The following is an 18,603-nucleotide window of genomic DNA, read 5'->3' on the forward strand; positions in this document are numbered from 1 at the left end:
CTGACGGCGGTGGCAGTGGCCAGCGTGCACAACTACACTGTGGTGTTCCTGGGCACGGCCAGCGGAGGACTCCTGAAGGCAAGTGGGGCCAGGGGGCAGGGATGGGGGGTGGGGGGGCATCCCCTCCCACACCTTTGCTCTGCTCTGCACAGCGTCTGTCGTTGGGTTTGGTCAGCACCTGCTGTCGTTTGGCAACGAAGAAGTAATTGAGCGCTGCCGTTAATCTTGCAGTGATGTGTGCTGCCCGGCGGCTGTTAATTACTGTTCAGGGTGACCACGGGTGTTCTTGATGAACCCTGTGCTGGAAGCGTTGTTGCGCAGCATTTAATTATTAACAGCTCTTCTAATAAATTCACCCACTGAGGAGGTGGCTTTTGAAGGCTCCACGTAGACAGGGGAACCACTGAAATGCTCCATCACAGCCAGGTCCCAAGCAGGTGTGAATCCACACATCCAATGGAGTAGCTGTTTTAAACGCTGCACCAAAGGCGGCGCAGGGCGACGCAGTGCCCTGGCTCTGGAGCCAAGGTGCAAGGCCAAGGTTTCAGTAACCTGATGTTTGCCAAAGGAAGTTTTGATTCCAGCAGCCACACCAGTTTGGTGAGCTCCCAGCATCGAAAGTCCACAGAGGAGAGGGGAGGAAAGCCCTGGGGCAGAGACATGGCTGATCCCTGCTGTGTCTCAGCCTGGAACGCGTGGTGCGTAATGTGCAATATTGGATCAAAATGCCTGGAGAGAAGAAAACCGATCCCATCTCTTCCCTTGCGTCCAAGTGCTCCTGGCAGAGACGTAGGAGCAATCACAGAGAAACTCACGCTTTGATTTGTGCCCGCAGGGACAGGTAATTCACGGGGGTGGGGGAGCCCCGGCAGTGCCACACGCAGCGCAGCCACATTCACACAGCACCGACAGCTCTGCCTCCATCGCCAGCTCAGAAAGCAGCCTTATCTGCAGAGCCTCCATTAGGGAGAGGCTCCTGGCCACCCTTCGCTGGGGTAATTTGCTCAGATAGCTCTAATCTAATTCTGCAACACAGCTGCACCACCAGAAGCCCTTTTACCTTCGGGGCTCCTTGTTATTTGGCACGGGATACAAGATCCTTTACGGGAGTTATCATTCAGATTTGCTGCCTGAGAAAAGACAGCAAAGGGGCAGGAATGGCGCTTGGCCGGCTCCTGCCAGCAGCAATTATGGCTGCCAGGGGTCAGTATGGGGAATTAATCAGATGGGCTGCAGACGGTCACTTCGTTAGGGCCGTTACCAGCGCCATTAAAGGACCACCAGCACTTGGGGAGCATGGCCAGGGCAAGGTGCAGGGTGCGACACCTGCGAAGGGGACAGGATGTGCAGGGTCTGTTCTGGAGAGCCCCCATGTCCAAGCCTGGACAAGGTGCTGCGTGGGAGTCACCCAGGACCCCAGCCCCTCCTGCTCTCACCGGTGCAGCTCCTGTTCCCCCGCACGCCCCAGCCAGGGGAACGGTGGTCTCTGCCTCTCTGGGGAATGGTGGTCTCTGCCTCTCTGCTCCGCTGTGGGGGGCTCAGGGGCACACACAGGGAAACGGGGTGAACGACTCTGAGGCAGAGGGGCACAAGGATGGTGCCTCAAACAGCCGATGCAGAGCAGATCTCAGCACGATGGGAGAGGGCATGGTCACACAGCTGAATGGTGGATGTCAGGACTCAGTTTGTGGGCGCCTTGGGTGATCCCAGGCGAATTATTGAGCTCCTGCATGGCCAGGGATAATGGCAGTTCCCTTCTTTTCCTGCATAGCAGCACTGCCTGTGTACAGTTCTTAGCGGAGGGAAGCCTCTGCTTTGAGCGTGTGCTATCTTACTAGGACATGTCAGTGCTGCTCGAGTGTAAGAATTAATTAATCCTATGTTAATTAATTAATCCAGACTTTAGAGAGCAAAGGCACGCTTGGTCCTTACTATTATTGCCTCCCCTGCCTGGTGAGGAGGTAGGAATTTTCCTCACTCCGTTTCTGCTTTAAGCAGAAAAGTGACTGTCACACAAAATTGTGTAGCCCTATTGTTATTTCCTCTCAGCAACGCCACATTTAATTTGCAGAGTTTTCAAGTCAAATGCCAAGGCATTCAGGGATCTGAGAGGCAGTCTGATGCTTCGCAGCCTCTTCCATCACTGCCAGTGCTTCGGCTGGTGATTCATGAGGCAAGGTGGGCTTTGGCTCTTGCGGCAGCTGCCATGGTCTTCTGCAGTTAGTGGGGATAAAAGCTGCTTTTGGCTGGGAATGACAACACTTATTTTTCAAATGAGCAGGGAAGGCCATGCTGTACAGCCCCTGCGCTGGCTTCCACTCGTTTTCATTAAGCTGTGGAAATGCGATGTTGTCTGTAACAGCAATTTACATCTGCGTGCGATGAGGGCTGGTGCCACTCACCTTGGGGTGAAGCAGGAGTGACATTGCCATGGCTGGAAACCGCCATGCAGGGGTAGAGCCTCTGACAAGAAGTTTCACAGCAGCCTCTCAACAGAGGGGCCGAGGGCTGCGAGGGTTCACCACTGAGCAGGGCTCTGGCCATGGCCTGGGCTTCCTGCACCACTCAGTGCCTTCCCTGGAGCGCAGAGCTGGCTTTTCAGTAAAAACAGAGATTTACAGTGCTTGAAGATGTGGAACAGCGTGAGATACCACTTTGATTCTTGTTTATAACCGAGGAAAAATAATCTTTTCCCCATAGTGTTTGAAAAATGGTCTCAATGAGTGGCTTCTTCTCCCTGCAGATTAACCTGGACAGCTCCATGAAGGTTATTAGCAGGAGGTCCATATCGGTGGCCTATGGAGAGCCTGTGCACCCCATCATGCAGTTTGACCCCTCTGATCCCACCTACCTCTACCTGATGACCTCCTATCAGGTGAGATCTTCACCATGGTAGTTCTTTCAGCACTGTGCATTTGACTTAGCATTCAGCACAAAGCTGGGAGCAGGAGGGGAAAACAGAATTTGCTTTAACATTAATGGGCAGAGCCAAGGAGTTCAGAGCTTTGGCTGGGGTGTAAGAGAGCTTTCGGGGGCTACCCCTGCCTGTCCATTCTCCTGGGTGGAGAGGGGCTCACGTCAAGCAGAACGGCTTTTCGGGCTTTGTGTGGCAGGGTAAAAGGGAGAGTGAAAGATACCAAAACTGATCCTGCTTACGGGAGTGTAGAAATTAGCACAGGTTGCTCTTGTAGAGAAATCTTAAAATCAGGGTACACGGTCGTTAAGGAGGCTTTTGGGAGATCCTGCAGACAAGAAGTCTGTCGGAGGTTGTCCTTGGGGGGTTTCTGGTGGGCCTGGTGCAGGAGGGCTGCGGGAGTGGGGCTCTGTGGGGTGGGAACAGACAGGCTCGTCTCCCCATGTGAGCGGAGGAGGGAGACGCCAGCCCAGTGCTCCAGGCGCTGGTGTTTTGTCCTGAATTATGTTTTAATCTGTCAAAACAGATGCACAACCACAAATGCTGTGTGTCGCATTCGTGTTTTCCGAGCCCTGATTCCCCGCAGATCAGTCGCTATTGTTTCACAGAGCCCTCCCGGGAGACCTCTTTAGCTGATGTTCCCGACTGCCCCATCTCAGCTCCTGGGCTGGGCTGTGCATCGTGCTTGGCGTGATAACACACCCAGAGATGCTCTCCTCCATCTCTTTCTTTTCCCATAAAACAGATTATGTTTCCTTGGTGGAAGCAGCACCCTGGGAAAGTCCCCAGGGGCTGGATGGAGCTGGGGGTGCTGAACACTGCAGGGTTTGGGAGCAGCGATGTGCTGTGGGGTCAGGCCATGGGGCCCCTGGCCTGGGGTGCACTCACCTGGTGGGAGCTCAGGGCTCTCTGTGCCTCACCGGCAGTCCCTGCTGGTCCAAACACTCAGTTTTCCTTGCCAAATGTTTAGAAATTACAGGAGGAAAAAGTAGAAACCGACATGTGCTTTCCTCTGACTGCTCCTGCCGCGCAGGTCCCCAGAGGTTGTTTGATTTCTTTACAAATTAAGGTTTCCAGAGTGGTTTTGCTTTCTGCTCGTTTCATAAGCAATCGGAGAGCATTCAGCTCTATCTGGCCAGGCGCTTTCTGCAGGTCTGAGCCAGAGCTTTTCACAGGGAGGAACGAGCTGTGTATCACGTTTGAAAGGTGCAGTGCTGCTCTCCACAGCCCCACCATCACACGTCTATTGCCATGGAGCTGGCTGAAAAGGAGCAGTGCGGCTCAGCGCTGCCGTGCACCCCATGGGGTTGACTTTGCTGGCACCAGCAGCCCTATCCCTTGGGCGACCTGCACTGTTCCTGGTGCTGGTCGTGCACAGAGCCCCCGCCTGTGAGTGGTGTGGGGTGCAGGGTGACAGGGCCAGGGTCTGTTCCCCATTGCCCGTTCTGTGAGGTGTGGTCCATGCAAAGGGGTGCCACAGCCACGGGTGCCACAGCCCCGGGTGGCGGTGTCCCATCACCAGCTATGCGTGGCCGTGCCGGTGCATCCCGGTGAGGCCAGGTGTCTCTGTGTCGGTGTAGCACTTTGAGGTGGTTGTGCTGTTGTCGTGCAGATGACGCGGGTGAAGGTGGCTGCCTGTGACCAGTATCTGACGTGCACGGAGTGCCTGACTGCCGCCGACGCCTACTGTGGGTGGTGCACCATGGAGACCAGGTAGGACTGGACTGGCTGTGTCCCAGCGCGCCTTGGCGTGGGCTCTGGCCCCCTGGGCAGGGGTTTCTGGTGCCTTCTGTACTTCACACAGTCACATTTCTGCTAGTCTTTGTCCATTCCTTATGAAATGCGTGCTTTTAAAAATGCATCTGGTCTCAAATGGCTGGGATGCTCTCAGAGCCAGGATTTCAAGCAACCATGGGACTGAGACAGCCAACACCCTGATAAAGACGGACATTTGCCCTTGAAATTATAATTTATGAGTAGGAGACAATCAACGTTCAGAAAGGGATTTACAAAATTAGATTCTGTGTTTACGAACCAAAGAAGTTGGGCAAAATGTCGCCTTCTCCTTCTCGGTTCTGGGTTCAGCCCGGCTTCTGCTCACCGGGATCCGGGATCATGCGTGCTTTTAAAAATGCATCTGGTCTCAAATGGCTGGAATGCTCTCAGAGCCAGGATTTCAACCAACCATGGGACTGAGACAGCCAGCACCCTGATAAAGACAGACATTTGCCCTTGGAATTATAATTTTTGAGTAGGAGACAACATTCAGAAAGGGATTTACAAAATTAGATTCTGTGTTTACGAACCAAAGAAGTTGGGCAAAATGTCGCCTTCTCCTTCTCGGTTCTGGGTTCAGCCCGGCTCCTGCTCACCGGGATCCGGGATCCTGGTGCTGCACTGGTGCTGGTGGGCGTGCGCTCACTGTGGCACCGCCACGCTCAAAATATAGCAGCAATGCTTTAGGCTTGGCTGTATGGATGGGGAAAAGATGTGGGCACAGGGTTTTCTCAGGATCTTCCCTCGCGAGGAAGCTGACATTTTTATGACCCGTTTTAAAAATAATCATGTTCCCCTGTCGCTGCAGGTGTTCCCTGCAGCACGAGTGCACAAACTTCACGGAGGCCAACTTCTGGGCCAGCACAAGCGAAGGCGTGCAGCAGTGCCCGGCCATGACCATCCTGGAGCCCGAGATCAATATTGACAAGGAGAACCCGGTGCGTTTGGTGGGGCTACCGAGTTAATCAGTGCCGTGTCCCATTGAGTCATTACCTGCCCTCGGGGCTGATCAGTGTCCATACCCCTGGCGCTGTGGCACAGCTCCACATGGCTCTGCTGTGGGCAGCGGGTGCTGAGCTTCGGGAGGAACCGGGCTTATGAGGCTGCTGCACTGAACGCATGGGAGAGATTGGCAAAATTTCAAAATGCAAATCAGCTGCAGACAGCTAAATCAGCTCATTTTCTGGTTTTGTATTGTTACTATTTTAAACAATATTTTAGTGATATTTTAAATGTTTTTGGGAAGTATTTTTCACTTGAAGACAAACCCTCTCCCACTGCCAAAGATCTCTGTGCCAAAGCTCTTGTCCCACACCGGTGTGGGGAAATCACTTGTGAACAGGCGGCAGCCGGGGCAGAGCACAGGCAGAGCTGGGCAGGGGTCCCACGGGACCCGGCTCCATGTCTGCACCTCTGTTCCCTCCCATGGAGCCCTGGGCTGGGGTCTGGGGACAGCTGCAGCTGCCGGGCATCACAGTGACAGGGCTCTGGCTGCTGAAGCAGGGGTTTCTGTGCGAGTGGCTTTTGGGGTTCAAAGTGCATAAAGTGAAAGAAAACGGCTCTTTGTGGTCTTACTTTTGAGGCGCCAGCCTATGAAAATCTTGTAAAACATGGACAAATTCTAAATTCTGTCGTAATAACTGATTTATTTTTTGTTCCAAATGTAGGCCCTGATAATACAAATAAACGGGACTATCCCAAACCTGAATGGGACAAATATTTCCTGTGACTATGGAAATAATATCCATACGGTAGCCAGAGTTGCTGGAGATTATGTGAACCAGTTCATTTACTGCAGTTTACTCCCCCGTGAGAAATACCCAACGTTTCCAGATGACCAAGGTATGTAGAGGAAAACAAGCTTGGTTCATTCTAACCACTTCTGTGGACATAATTTTTCATAGGCTTTTTTTTCCCGCTTCCAATTGTGTGTGCAGATAATGCATACAGGGAGAAAAGACCCAAGCTGCTACTGTTTTATAGGGCATATGACTTTAAAGCGTGGGAGTTTCACCATCTTAACATGCATTGACAGTACTTCAAATCTATCAATTTTTGTCTTAAACGTCAGATTTTAAAAGCCAGTTCATGTACTTATTTTGTGAAGATTTATCTGGTTAGAGCTTCTGGTTTAGTTTTAATAAGTACTGAAAAAAAAAGTTTTATCCCTTGGGAAATAATGCTGCTACTTGTATTGATATTTTCAGTTGCTTTTGTTTGATTTCCTTCCGAACATGCACTACCTTTCAGGAGAAGTTCTGGAGGAAGAGCAAGCGCGTACCTAAGGGCAGCTCAGAAACTCCTGATCCCCTTTATGCAATTAAAAGCCAGACCGAGGTCCCCCCTGTTTTCAGGTGGTCCCAAGCGAGGTGCCCACCCTGAGGCCCCGTGGGGCTGCATTCAGGAGGTGACGGGCATCTGCAGGTTGGAGCCACCTGACGTGGCGATGGAGACGGCCCCGTTTCATGGCTCCTTGGGACAAGGTCAATGCTTCCTTCCAGGCTTGGGCGCTGTTAAATCTCCATCTCTCAAGCCTGGGGTGAATGCGCTATTGAAGATGGAGGAGAATTAACCAGTCCTTTTGACAAATCCAACTTTTCATAGGCAACTTTATAAAGCTGCGTTGTTTTTCCGCCCTAGCTGCCCAAAGAATGGGAGATCGTTAACTGCTCTGTATTGTTGGTTTCGGCAATGTCCAAATGAATTTCTGGAATCCAACGCGCTGATTTATTGTACATATTCTGAAAGAGGCATTGTCTCTTGTCCCTGGTGCTTATATGGCAAAATCGCAAAGAAAAAAAGATTAAGCAATTTTGGGGGAGGGGGAGTCAGCGTAGCCTGTTAAGTAGCCAAAAAAGGGTTTTCCACTCTCCTCTGTGGGTTTGTTGTCATGGGGAAAGTGAGCGGGGTTTTAAAACATGATACCTAACATGTTTTAATTACCACATTTTTTTAAAATACCATTTAGCACCAACTGTAAGCGAAGACAATAATTAACTCTGCTAATTAACACTTGCACAACACGCTGGAATTTTCTGCTGAAAGTCGCAGTGTTCTTTTCTGGTGAGGGTGATGCAAAGCGTTGATTTAAGAGGGAAGAGCTGAAAGTCAGAGGGCAAGAGATGAATGGTCCAAGCTCTGAAATGCAGCTCGGAGGAAGCCCTAGAGAAAACAAATCAGATTTAGCCTTGTTTTCCCGAGGGTCTGTCTTGCCTCCTAAGCGAGAGCCTCTTGCAACCCAATCTTCTTGGCTTGGTTCTCTCAGACCACGTGGTCGTCGAAGCTGCTCTCCGGGTCAACAGCAAAAACATCATCCGGGCCAATTTCACCATCTACGATTGCAAAAGAACGGGGAACATTTACCCGAAGAGCGCGTGAGTGTGCGGTGGTGGCCGGGCGCGGGTGGCAGGGGGTGACCCCGGGAGGATGACGCATGCCATCGGACGAGGGTCCTGGTGCGGCGTTGGTGGGGCCTTCTTGATAGGCAGTGGCTCGGGGCCTGGGCAGGATTTGGCAGGGGGGAGCGACTGCGCTGCCAGGGATTCACAAAGGAGGGTCCTCGCAGCGTCTCCAGCCATCTGGACGTGTTGGGTGTTTTAAACGTGAATAATATTTTTATATAAAGCCTGTTCTGTTAACCCTTAGGCAACAGAGCTTGCCTCCCCAGCGATCCCTCCTCCCTGCACAAGCTGTGGGGGCCACGTTTTGTTGGGCACAAGCCTGCTTGGCTCCCTGGGGAGACAGGCAGTGGGGAAGGAGCATTTTGGGGGAAAGAGCATTTTGGGCAAAAAGAGTGTTTTTCATGAAGCAAGGGAGGAGCTGGAGCCAGTGGCTCCCAGTCTGCCAAGGCTTGGGGCCAGGCATGGTGATGCCACGGAGCTGCCTTGGAGCAGCATTGGGGATGATGAGGATGATGGGTTCAGCCATGTCCCCATCCCAGCGCCTGCCATGAAGGGGTTTTTCTGGGCCTCAGAAAACTCTGGGTTTTTCTGGGCCTCAGACTGAACGCAGTGTGAGGATGGATCTCAGGGCTGAGGTGTGGCTCCCCTGAGCAGCCCAAATTCCACTTTTCTCAGCGTGCCCTTGCTGTTGCAGGTGCACCAGCTGCCTCTCAACCAGGTGGCAGTGTCACTGGTGTCCCTCCACCTACACCTGTGTCTCCAACCACTCGCAGTGTGCCGATGCGCTGCAGATGAAGGTAAGGACCCTCAGATTTCCCTGCTGCCCGCCCTCATTGCGATGCTGTAGCTGTCGTTTTCCATCTTCTGGGGACGGAGCCAAAGGCCTGGGTTGGCAGTGCTGCTCCGTGGGTGAGGGGTGGCTTCGGGGTATTCTCTGCATCCTGGGATGCCAGGGTTTGGGCAATACCATAAACATAGCAGTGCTTTACAATTCATGTAGCTTTGACCGGGCTGTTGCGGTATGTTAATAATTTGCTGGAGCACCACTGGTGGTGCTCGTCTAAAGGAGAAAATCGCCCCTTTCCAAATTATAGCTTTAATAACCCAGAGGCTCAGCGTGTTCCTGCTTCTGAAATTTAAATTGAAGTTAATTTAAATAAAATTGGCTTTTTAGCAATCAATCTGCCGTAGAATCAAGCCAAGCTCTTACACTGTAAATTGAATATCCCTTTGGCACCGGTACTCTGCTCTCATCTTGGCCCCTCCAGCCGTTCGTTCCCCATGCTTCTTGCAGCAAAGCTGGGCCCCGTGTCAGAGCCGCCCGTCCCACCCACACCCCCTGGCTCGACCTTGAGATCGGGCCTGGCCTCCACTCCCCTCTCGTGAGGAGAAGGTGGGCAGCTGCAGGAGCAGGGGACAGGAGGGACATGGGGCAGTGTGCTGGGCTGCGGGGCACGGGGGCCACACGGCACAGGGGGCTGCAAGCCACAGATGGCACTGTCAGCCCTGCCAGATGGCAGGGCTGCATGGGCGGCTGGGGACTGCCGCGGATGGGTCCTGCATGGATGCGTTTTCGTCATGGCTGGTACACGGTGTGTTCCTCATTAAATGGAGAGGAGGAGCTTGGGCTGCGAAGGGATTTCTGGAGAAGGTGCCACGTTACTGGATTGACTTTTTCCTTGATGAGGTGCTGCATGGCCTGCAGCTCAGCCATGGGGGGACCACAGTGTGCCAGCACCTCACACTCATGCCTGTCATCACGGAGAATAGCGGCTCTATTACAAAATTAAGGTCGTGGATGTGGGTATCAAGGAACGCCACCTGCATGTTAGGGAGCTGCACCCAGTCTTCCCACCCTGCTCCCGTTGCCTCGAGCAATGGTGAGACCCAGGGTTACCCTTGGCAGGGATGACTGTGCCAGTCCTTCCTTAAGGCTAGTGGTGCCTGTCCTTAAGGCTAATGGTGCCTGTACTTCCATAGAGATCACCACGACTGTCCTGGCTTCCTCACCTCTGATCTCCTCCTCCAGAGGTGCAGTTTGGCTGGGTGCCACACCGGGTTTGGGCACACTTGTGTTTTATGTCTGCCTTCCTGAGCTCTTCCCACTGGTTTCGGGGAGCGGTCTGCAGTACAAGATGCTCTGTAGCCCTGGAAACATGGTGCTCCTCCTGCAGGCAGAGCTCTCGGTAAACAAACCGTTGCTGGCATGGCAGCACCTGGAAACGGGTCCATCGGGAAGCCGGCATCGCACCAGCTTCATCTGCGGCATTTTAAACATTCAGTCCCTTGCCCTGATCCAGACTTGAGTGATATAATCAGCTGGAAAGCTCTATTTCTAGCTGCTGATGAACAGCAGGAGAAGGGGCTGCAAGACGACAAGTTAATCAGTCCTCTAAAGTGTGTTTATCTAGCGAGCTGTGCCAGCTGCTGCGACACGCAAGGACACACCAGGCCATAGGAGCTTTTGCATGAATTTTCAGCCGTAGTCCTGCTGGGTTTATTTTAACTCTTTTGATTCTCCTAGAAGAGGCTTGGGGCTGAAATCTCTCTCTGATGCTTTGCTTTGTTGTTTTACTTCTCTTATCACGTGCATCTCTGTTATTTAATCTCCCTGTTTAGGCGACACCAACTGTGCTTGGTTAAGATGAGTGTCCTGACACAAACAAAGCGCATTTCCCACCGCCAAACAGGCACTTTCAGACGCTTCCTTGGCCCCTTGCTAGGTCTGGGGAGGAAAGAGGGGAACCTCCCGCTCGCTGTGTGTCCGGCATGGGGGCCGTGTCCTGCCAGGCACCCCAGCGCTGAGGGCAGCTCTGCGTCTCTGCAGGGTTACTGCCATCAGCAGAGTAACCTTAGTGCGAGCGAGAAGGAAATCTTAGCTGCTGCGAATTATTCTGCATAATGGACCAAATATTTTGTTGTGTTTTACCCCAATGGCTCCACTGTCAAAGGCATTAGTCTGGATATGCCCTGGAGCAGTGGAGAATCTGGCTCCATTTTTGCTGTAGTTTTGCAGTGTGATTTACATCTCATGAGAGAACAGGACGGGCTTGTCATACAGACTTGAATTCTGAGTCAGCTCCAGTATCTGAGCCATCAATTTAAAGTGAGAACAAAAGCAGGGGGACAGATGACCTTTTAAAATCATTTTTCAGCTTCATTTAGGCCTTTCATTCCAGCCGTCCTCCTGCTGCAGCCCCTTCCCGCAGCCCCCACAGCTCGTTATTGCCTTCCCTGCGCACACGTGTGCATCACGGACCCCGCACACGTCTGAAGTGACACTGCGCAGGGGGGCACAGGAAAGTGAAATCTCTGCGGGGGTCTGCAGTGCCGTGTGTGAGGCAGCTCCGTGGGTTTGCCGTTGCGGGCTGCAGGGCCTCCGTTCAGTGTCACTCTGGCCCTGGCGTCTGACATTTCGGTGCCTGCAATGAGAGAGCTGCCCTGAGCAGCAGCTGAGGAGTGCATGTGTCTGTGCTTTTTACCTGGGAATAAGTGATTTTCCAGCACAGGAGGATGAAGCACAGGCTTGGCAGCCCCACAGCCCGGGACCAGGCACCGGCCATGTCCCCATGCTGGAGAAGCCTGAAGGAGCGAGGGCATTTCTGCTGCGCTCCTCCCCTCGCCGGGCCGTGGCGCATGATGTCCCCCGCCAAAACCCGGCCATGGTGCTGTGGTGATCTGGCGTTGGCGAGGGATGGATTTTGAGGCACTGCCAGTCTGGACTGGGTGTGAAGCTGGTGATGTGGTAGGAAGGTTCCTCGTGGTGTGATGGTCTGTGCATCGCGGTGCCATTTTGGTGCTCACTCTCTTGGGTTACAGCATGATCTGACTCTACTGTTGTAGTGAAGTTAATCTTATCATGGGCCCTGATGTGTCTTCTTGCCTCGTCCTCGAGGACGCTCAGCATGCACCCAGCTAACCTCTCTTTTTTTGGTCTGGTTTTGTACCTAACAGAAGAAAATTGACTGTCCACGAATCGTACCTGTCATGCTGGAGCCAATGCCCACGGGAGTGTCTCGGGACATCACGATCTTGCTGGCGAACGCGACTTTCTCCAAGGTAAATGGGTTCCTGGGGAGATGGGGAGGTTCAGTTGAGCCCAGGCTGGTGTGCAGTGAGGTGGACAGGGCAGCCAAGGGATCGTACGGACAAGCTGGTGTCTGCCTCAGAGTGGGTGGTGGGACTGGTCCCAGTTTGTGTTAGCAGCTGTAACCGCTGTGTCAACAAGCCACTGGGGGAAAGCAGCCTCCTCGATGCTGAGCGGGGTTCATTGCAAAGCTGAAGGGGGATGCTTCATATGTCCAGGTGTTCCCCAGGGATCTCCTGCAGTTAGTGACGGGCTTTTGTGTTTGGTGGGAAAAGGAGGTTTATACACCTTGTAAAAGAGTCACTAACAAAATGTTTGGGGGAAGTAAAATTCCCGTTCTCCCTGTGGGTGTTTGCTGGACCACCGCATGTGCCGGTGTCATGCTGTCCCGGTGCTAAGTGCCAGCCCAGCCCCACTGGCCTGCACTCAGAAATGAGGGACAGGCCCCGTGGTGTGGGCAGAGAGCCCTGTGCTGGCTGAGCCATTGCTCGGAGCACAGCGTGGAAATGTGGTTTAACTTAACTTCTGGTTGTCACTGTGGAGCAGTATTTTTTTGTGGAAAAAAAAAAATCCTTTATGTGAAATTTTCTGGCTTGCAAATTGTAATAGGGCCAAAAGCAGGAGTGGACATGAAGTGGTGCATTCGGAGATGTGTCCCACGCCAGGAGGAACCAGAGAAATTTGAGGCAGGGAGGTTGGGCACTGGTAAAGTGACTCAGTGCCGGTATTTGTCAAAAGCCACCCTGTGTCACTCTGGGTCACATCTTCAGCAGGGCTGTGGGGCCAGTTTGCGGAGGACACTGGTGCGGTAGAGAGCCCCCAGCCCCTCTCTCTGCAGGGAAGTAGAGGATGGAAGTGCTGGTGGAGCTGCCCAGCGCAGGGCTGTGCAGGCACCGTTCTAGACCTCACCCTTGACGTGGGCCGGGAACCGGCTCTGGCCCCCAGCTGGGGCTGTGCTTCCTGCACGGGTCTGGGCTCTGTGAAGGAGGATGTGCCTTCTGCAATCAGCAAAATAAGGCGAGAAATCCTCCTTCCTCTGAGGATGCTGAGGTGGCTGCAGAGGAAGCGATGGTGCAGGCGGCCTGGTCGGAAATGCAGTCGGCAGGAAAGGGGCCGAGGCACTGGGGTGGCTGGGGGCTCTGCAGTCCTGCTTCTTCCCGCTACATGTGCAGGCGCGATCCCGACTCCTTCCTCCCTGTGGGAGCTCATGAGCCTCGACAGAGCTCGGGGCATGGGAGACGCATGCCCTGACACCTCTGCTGCTGTGAGGGGCTGCCCAGGTAGGGGGCAAGGGGCTGGGGGCTGCCTGTGGAGCAGGACCTGCCCGGGCACAAGCAATGTGTGGGAGGAGGTGCCAGGTTCCCCTTTGCCTGTGTGTTCGCTGAGCCAGCAGCTGCCTGCCAGGAGCCTGGAGCTTCCTTTCATGTCTTTTATCAGATCCGTCAGGTTTCAAAGGGGAGTTAGACCTCAGTAGTGGTGGAGCATCAACCTGCTTGGAGATAGGATTTTTTCCTGCGGGATGGGGGCACAGCAGTAACTCGGGGGAGGATATCATCCTTGTGTTATCAGGAAAACAGCAAAGAAAATCTGCCTCTGAACGTACTCTCAGCTGGGTCCTCATTTGAATTAGAGATTTGCTCTGTGCAGTTGTTGGGAGGAGAAGGAAGGTGGCTTTGAGCCCAAATCACGGGCTGGTTTGGGCTGGATTGGGCGAGGTGGCTTGGTACCACCTTGGCTCTTGGTCTGCATTGCAGCATGAGCTCCAGACACCCCTGGTCCAGAGGAGCCCAAGTACCCACAGTGGGGGTTACCAGAGCATAACCTGCACATCTCCTGCTCCTCTGTGCCGTGGGTCAGACACATCTGCTCCGCATGTGTCATGGATCAGATGTGTCTCCTGGTCTACGTGTGCTCTGGGTCAGACTTGTCTCCTGCTCCTGTGTGCCGTGGGTCAGACACATCTCCTGGTCTACTTGTGCCACGTGTCCCCAGCTCCGTGACCGGCTGCCCTGTGCCCGGTTGTGGTGCTTGACAGCAGACGCTGGGCGAGAGCAAGGAACAGGGCTTGGCTCCAGGAGCGATGCTCAGCCTGCAGCCATTGTATGTGTGGGTGTGTAATGGCACAGGATGAATTGGGCACAGACCCCGGCCCCGCCTACAGTATTAGGCCCTGATCTCCCAGTGGACTTGAAGCACAGCTTGGGTATTGATGGCAGAAGCAGGGTTGGACGTGGCACCTGCCACACCGGCTGAGATGGAGCATGGCACAAAGTGGATGCTGCAGCCGTTCAGCCCTTGTCTTCCCCCAGGAGACAGCTCTGGAGTGCCACTTTGGGACGGACAGGACCTTTGAAGCCCGCTGGGTGAACACCTCTACCGTGGAGTGTCTTCACGTGCTGGTGAGGCTCCGCGTGCGCTGGTGTGGGGGGGTGGTCAGTCCGAGTCTGCTCCGGGGGTGTCTGCAGCAGCTCCTGCTCTGCAGAGGTTCAGGCAGGAGCTGCCTGTTTGTCTTTCTGGAAGGGGAGAGTTCAGGCAAAAAATTTGGCCACCTTTCAGTGTTGCTGTTTCTGTAGCTTTTACTCTGAACTAGGGATTGGCCTGAGAAAGTGCTCAGACACTCACCAAGGGCTGGGCTGTGGTTGTTGCAGGGCAGACCCCACCTCTGAAAGGCTTCAAATGTTTGGGCTCCCCTGATGGGAGCGTTGCAGGTGGACGCTGGACAGGAGCGCTTCCCGTCACGGAACCCGCAGTACTCAGTATATAGCCCAGCGCTGAAGATGCGCAGCCTGGCTGGTGTGTTAGCTTGCCCCATTTCCACTGAAACCAGCAGCAAGGCAGGGCTCTGCTCTCACTGGGCCGTGCCCCAGTGCCCTTCACTGGAACCTCAGCAAAGCAACTAAGACAGAAAACAGCCTTCCCCTTCCCTCTGCTAGAGACGAGAGCCTCCTGTGCTGGGAAGCAGTGGTCAGGGAAGCCTCTCGAGGGATGTTAATCCATGAAGTGTGCGTGTGGAACCTATATTTTACTGAATTTCCTAAGTTTTGTTTATTTTTTTTTGTGTGTGCAGCTCCACACATCAGAGAAAAGCCATCTCTTCCCAGTGAACCTTCAGCTGAAGGACAGACCAGACAGATTTATCGACAGTCCAGAGACGATGACAGGTCTGAGCTGAAAATATTTTTATTCTGCTCTCGTCCGGTCAGCTCGAAAGCCTCTCAAATCCTGGCCAAGTTTGTAGATCCAGGAGAGCCCATGGCTCGGTTGGGCACAGCTTTGTTCTTTGTCTCAGGTGCATGCAGAAAAACTGATTTACACAAAGCAGTGTCTTATGTGAACGTGTGCCCAGGACCCAGCCGGGTCCCACGGGCATCTCCTGCACCCCCTGCGAAAGCCAAGCCCCAGAGTCTGGGCTGGCAGCTTTCCTGCTGTGCCGAGAAAGAGCAAAATGTGTGGAGATGTTAACGGTGTCAGGTGCTGACCAGGGATAAAAAGGTTTCCTGCAGTAAATCCCGCTGCATGAAGGAGGCTTATCTCACAAAGCACTTTGTGCTGGTGAAATAACCTTGAAATGCCAGCACAGGCAGGAATGAGACACGGCTGCCTTGCAGGAAGCAGAGAGTGTTTTTGGACTGCAGGGGTAACCCTGAGGCGAGGGGCGGGAGGTCTGGGCTAAAGCTGTTTTGATGTGTGAAGGAAGACCCCAGACTCCCAGCGTGGGTGGTGCCAGAGTGGGAATGGGAACGTGGTGGGATCCCCCTCCCACGTGGGGCAGGGGCTCCCTGACGCAAACTGTGTGTGCACCAGTCTGAATTCACCAGAACATTTGGGGATCCTTTGGGACCGTTGAACTGCACTGGCTCCTCCTCGCCTTCACCAGATTGGTGCGAGGAAAATCAGGGAGCAGGCAGAGACAGAGATCTGCTGGGCCAATTAGAAATGTGTGCATCTTTAATGGAAGTACCGTTATTAGCGGTTTTTGTTTCAGTATTTATTAGCTTTTATTGTAAGCTGCGTTTTGGCAATGCACTGAAGGAATCCCGGCTCTTTGCTGTCGGGTGGAAAGCCGAGCAGTGCAACGTGCTGGATGATCACAGGGCAAGGTGCAATAAACCCATCTTTTGTGAAGAGGTGGAGGCTCCCTGGTGCTGTTCATTCCCACAAGTGCAGGCAGGTTGCTGAGGGCCAAGGGGTTCATTAAAGGTTTATGAAGCGCCTCGAGACCCTCCGGCAGACAGAGGTCCAAAATGTGACTGCTCCTTTGTTTTATGTTCTCTTGCAACGTCTCCTCTGGGAAGAGGGTGTGAAAGCAGTGTTTCCTGAGTGTTTCTGGCTGTTTATCTAGGCGGATACCCACACTCCGGCTTTGGGCTGGGGAGGAAACGTAACCAGGGACAGCCGCTAATGAAGAGGGGAGAGCGGTGCAGAAAAGCGCTGTGGATGCTGAGCTGAGCAGATCTGAAGGGAGAAGTCAATGAGAGGGGCCTTGGTCAGTGGGGGAAGGAAAGGAGGTGAAAGCTGTGCGAGGCGCTGCAGCCCTCTGATTTTGTGGGAGTGTGGAAGTGCTGTGATTGCTTTGCTAACAGGATGGAGCCGGCTTTGCCAAGCAGCTTCCCGTGTGGATGCTGAGAGTTGGAAACACGCAGCATAAATTGACAAAGGGCCCTGAGTTTGGGTGTTGTTTGTTTTTCAAGGGGAAGAAAAAGGAAAAGAAAGTGCTAAATTATATTGCAGTGAGAACAAGCACCCAGCCCTTCTGGGAAATCTTCAGGATGGCAGCCAAGCGCTGCCTCCTCTTGCTGTATGTGCCAGTTGCTTTGCTTTTCCTCTGGATTTTGGATGTTCCTTGGGTTGATGTAGCGGGGAGTGGGAGTTGGGGGTGTTCAGCTGCCCCAAAATAAGCAAAGTTATGAAATTCTCAGGCCCAGGAGCTCACATTTTCTGTTTCTCCGGTGTTTTAGTGGAGGTGTACAACTGTGCGACGGGGAGCACCGACTGCTCCCAGTGCCTGGGGAGAGAGGACCTGGGGCACCGGTGCATCTGGAGCGAGAGTGGCTCCAGCTGCAGGCTGCACTCTGAGCCCCAGCACGTGTCTGACGTTTGCCCCGCGCCAGAGGTCAAGAAGGTGAGACCCCGGTGCGGCGGGGAGGCACGAGGAACACGTGTGGTGTGGTGTGTGGTGTGGTGTGGTGTGGTGTGTGGTGTGGTGTGGTGTGTGGTGTGGTGTGGTGTGGTGTGGTGTGGTGGGCACTGCGGAGGAGTGAAACCAGCTGTGCTGTTCCCAGAACCGCAAGTTGTCCCTGGCGCAGGACGGGGTCAGGACCAGCACTGAATTATTCACTGCCTTGCTATGCTGTCGAGTCAGCTGGTGCCAAGGACATCTTGCTAGTGATGAGATCCGATCTTCATGGTGTTAGTGGGAAAAACAACACCAGCACAGTCAAAATGTCTCAGATGGGGTTGGTAAAAGCGAGAAAGCTTTGTGGGGTCGGCTGCAGGATTCTTATCAGGAATAGCGTTTAATGGAGCATGGCTGAAATGCAAACGCGAGCCCTATCTCCAGGCACATGTGCTCTGCAGCTTTGCTGAGATGAGGAGTGGCAGAGGGACCTTTTGGCATTATGCATCTTGAAATGAGTTTTATTTAAATTGTAGTCGAGTGAATATGTGTTGGGGGCATTTGGATCTGGGGTTCTGCTTGCATTATGAGCCTACAAATTTGTTCCTGACATGTGGCAAAGAAATTATATAGAGCACAGCTTAAAATGAGCTCCCTAGGAAGGGAGAAGCTTAAGAGGCAAAACAGCAAATGTGGATATCAGCATGGGCAAGGGTAGGGATTTCTGTCCTTAGGGTGGTGTGTGGCAATGGCTGCTCAAAACCCAGGTGCTGTAACACGGCATGGACAGACTGCGGGACCCCCATTGCCTGCCTCCTCCCTCATCCCTGAGGCCCCTGAACCTGTCCTTCCACACACATCGAGTGTTATCAGCACCTCACTGGAAAATAATGGAAGGAAACCACGGTGCAGGTCGCAGAGCACCACAGGGCTCTGTCATTATTTCCTTAGCAAAGAGTAGCTGGAAAATCCAAATCCTCTGGAGTAAAGCAAGCAAACAAGCCCTCGCAAAGCCCTCCTGGAGCAGGGGCAATGCAGCAGGACACTTTCTGTCTTGTTTTTGTCCTGAAGGGCTCCGCTGTGTTGGGGTGGTTCAGCCTGGAGAGGAGAAGGCTGTGGGGAGACCTTAAAGCACCTTCCAGTACCAACTACAGGAAAGCTGGGGAGGGACTTTTTACAAGGGTTGGAGTGATGGGATGAGGAGTGATGGCTTTAAACTGGAAGGGGGGAGATTTAGATGAGACATTGGGAAGAAATTCTTCATTATGAGGGTGCTGAGGCCCTGGCCCAGAGAAGCTGTGGGTGCCCC

General features: G+C 53.4%; 1 protein-coding gene across 1 annotated transcript in view; it reads left to right on the top strand.

The window, feature by feature from the left end:
* Positions 1-3: 3 nt before the first annotated feature.
* Positions 4-18,603, top strand: part of PLXND1 (plexin D1) — a gene marked incomplete at its 5' end in the record, with an annotated part of 52,171 nt that continues 33,571 nt past the window's right edge. The window contains 11 exons of the mRNA XM_010181892.1: positions 4-78; positions 2,744-2,875; positions 4,527-4,627; positions 5,499-5,628; positions 6,358-6,532; positions 7,956-8,064; positions 8,786-8,888; positions 12,046-12,150; positions 14,488-14,577; positions 15,246-15,339; positions 17,137-17,300. Of these exons, the coding sequence (XP_010180194.1) occupies positions 4-78; positions 2,744-2,875; positions 4,527-4,627; positions 5,499-5,628; positions 6,358-6,532; positions 7,956-8,064; positions 8,786-8,888; positions 12,046-12,150; positions 14,488-14,577; positions 15,246-15,339; positions 17,137-17,300 (1,278 nt within the window). The remainder of the gene's footprint in view (positions 79-2,743; positions 2,876-4,526; positions 4,628-5,498; positions 5,629-6,357; positions 6,533-7,955; positions 8,065-8,785; positions 8,889-12,045; positions 12,151-14,487; positions 14,578-15,245; positions 15,340-17,136; positions 17,301-18,603) is intronic.

This window comes from Mesitornis unicolor, unplaced genomic scaffold, assembly GCF_000695765.1.
Source record: "Mesitornis unicolor isolate BGI_N332 unplaced genomic scaffold, ASM69576v1 scaffold19653, whole genome shotgun sequence".
Lineage (NCBI taxonomy): Eukaryota > Metazoa > Chordata > Aves > Mesitornithiformes > Mesitornithidae > Mesitornis > Mesitornis unicolor.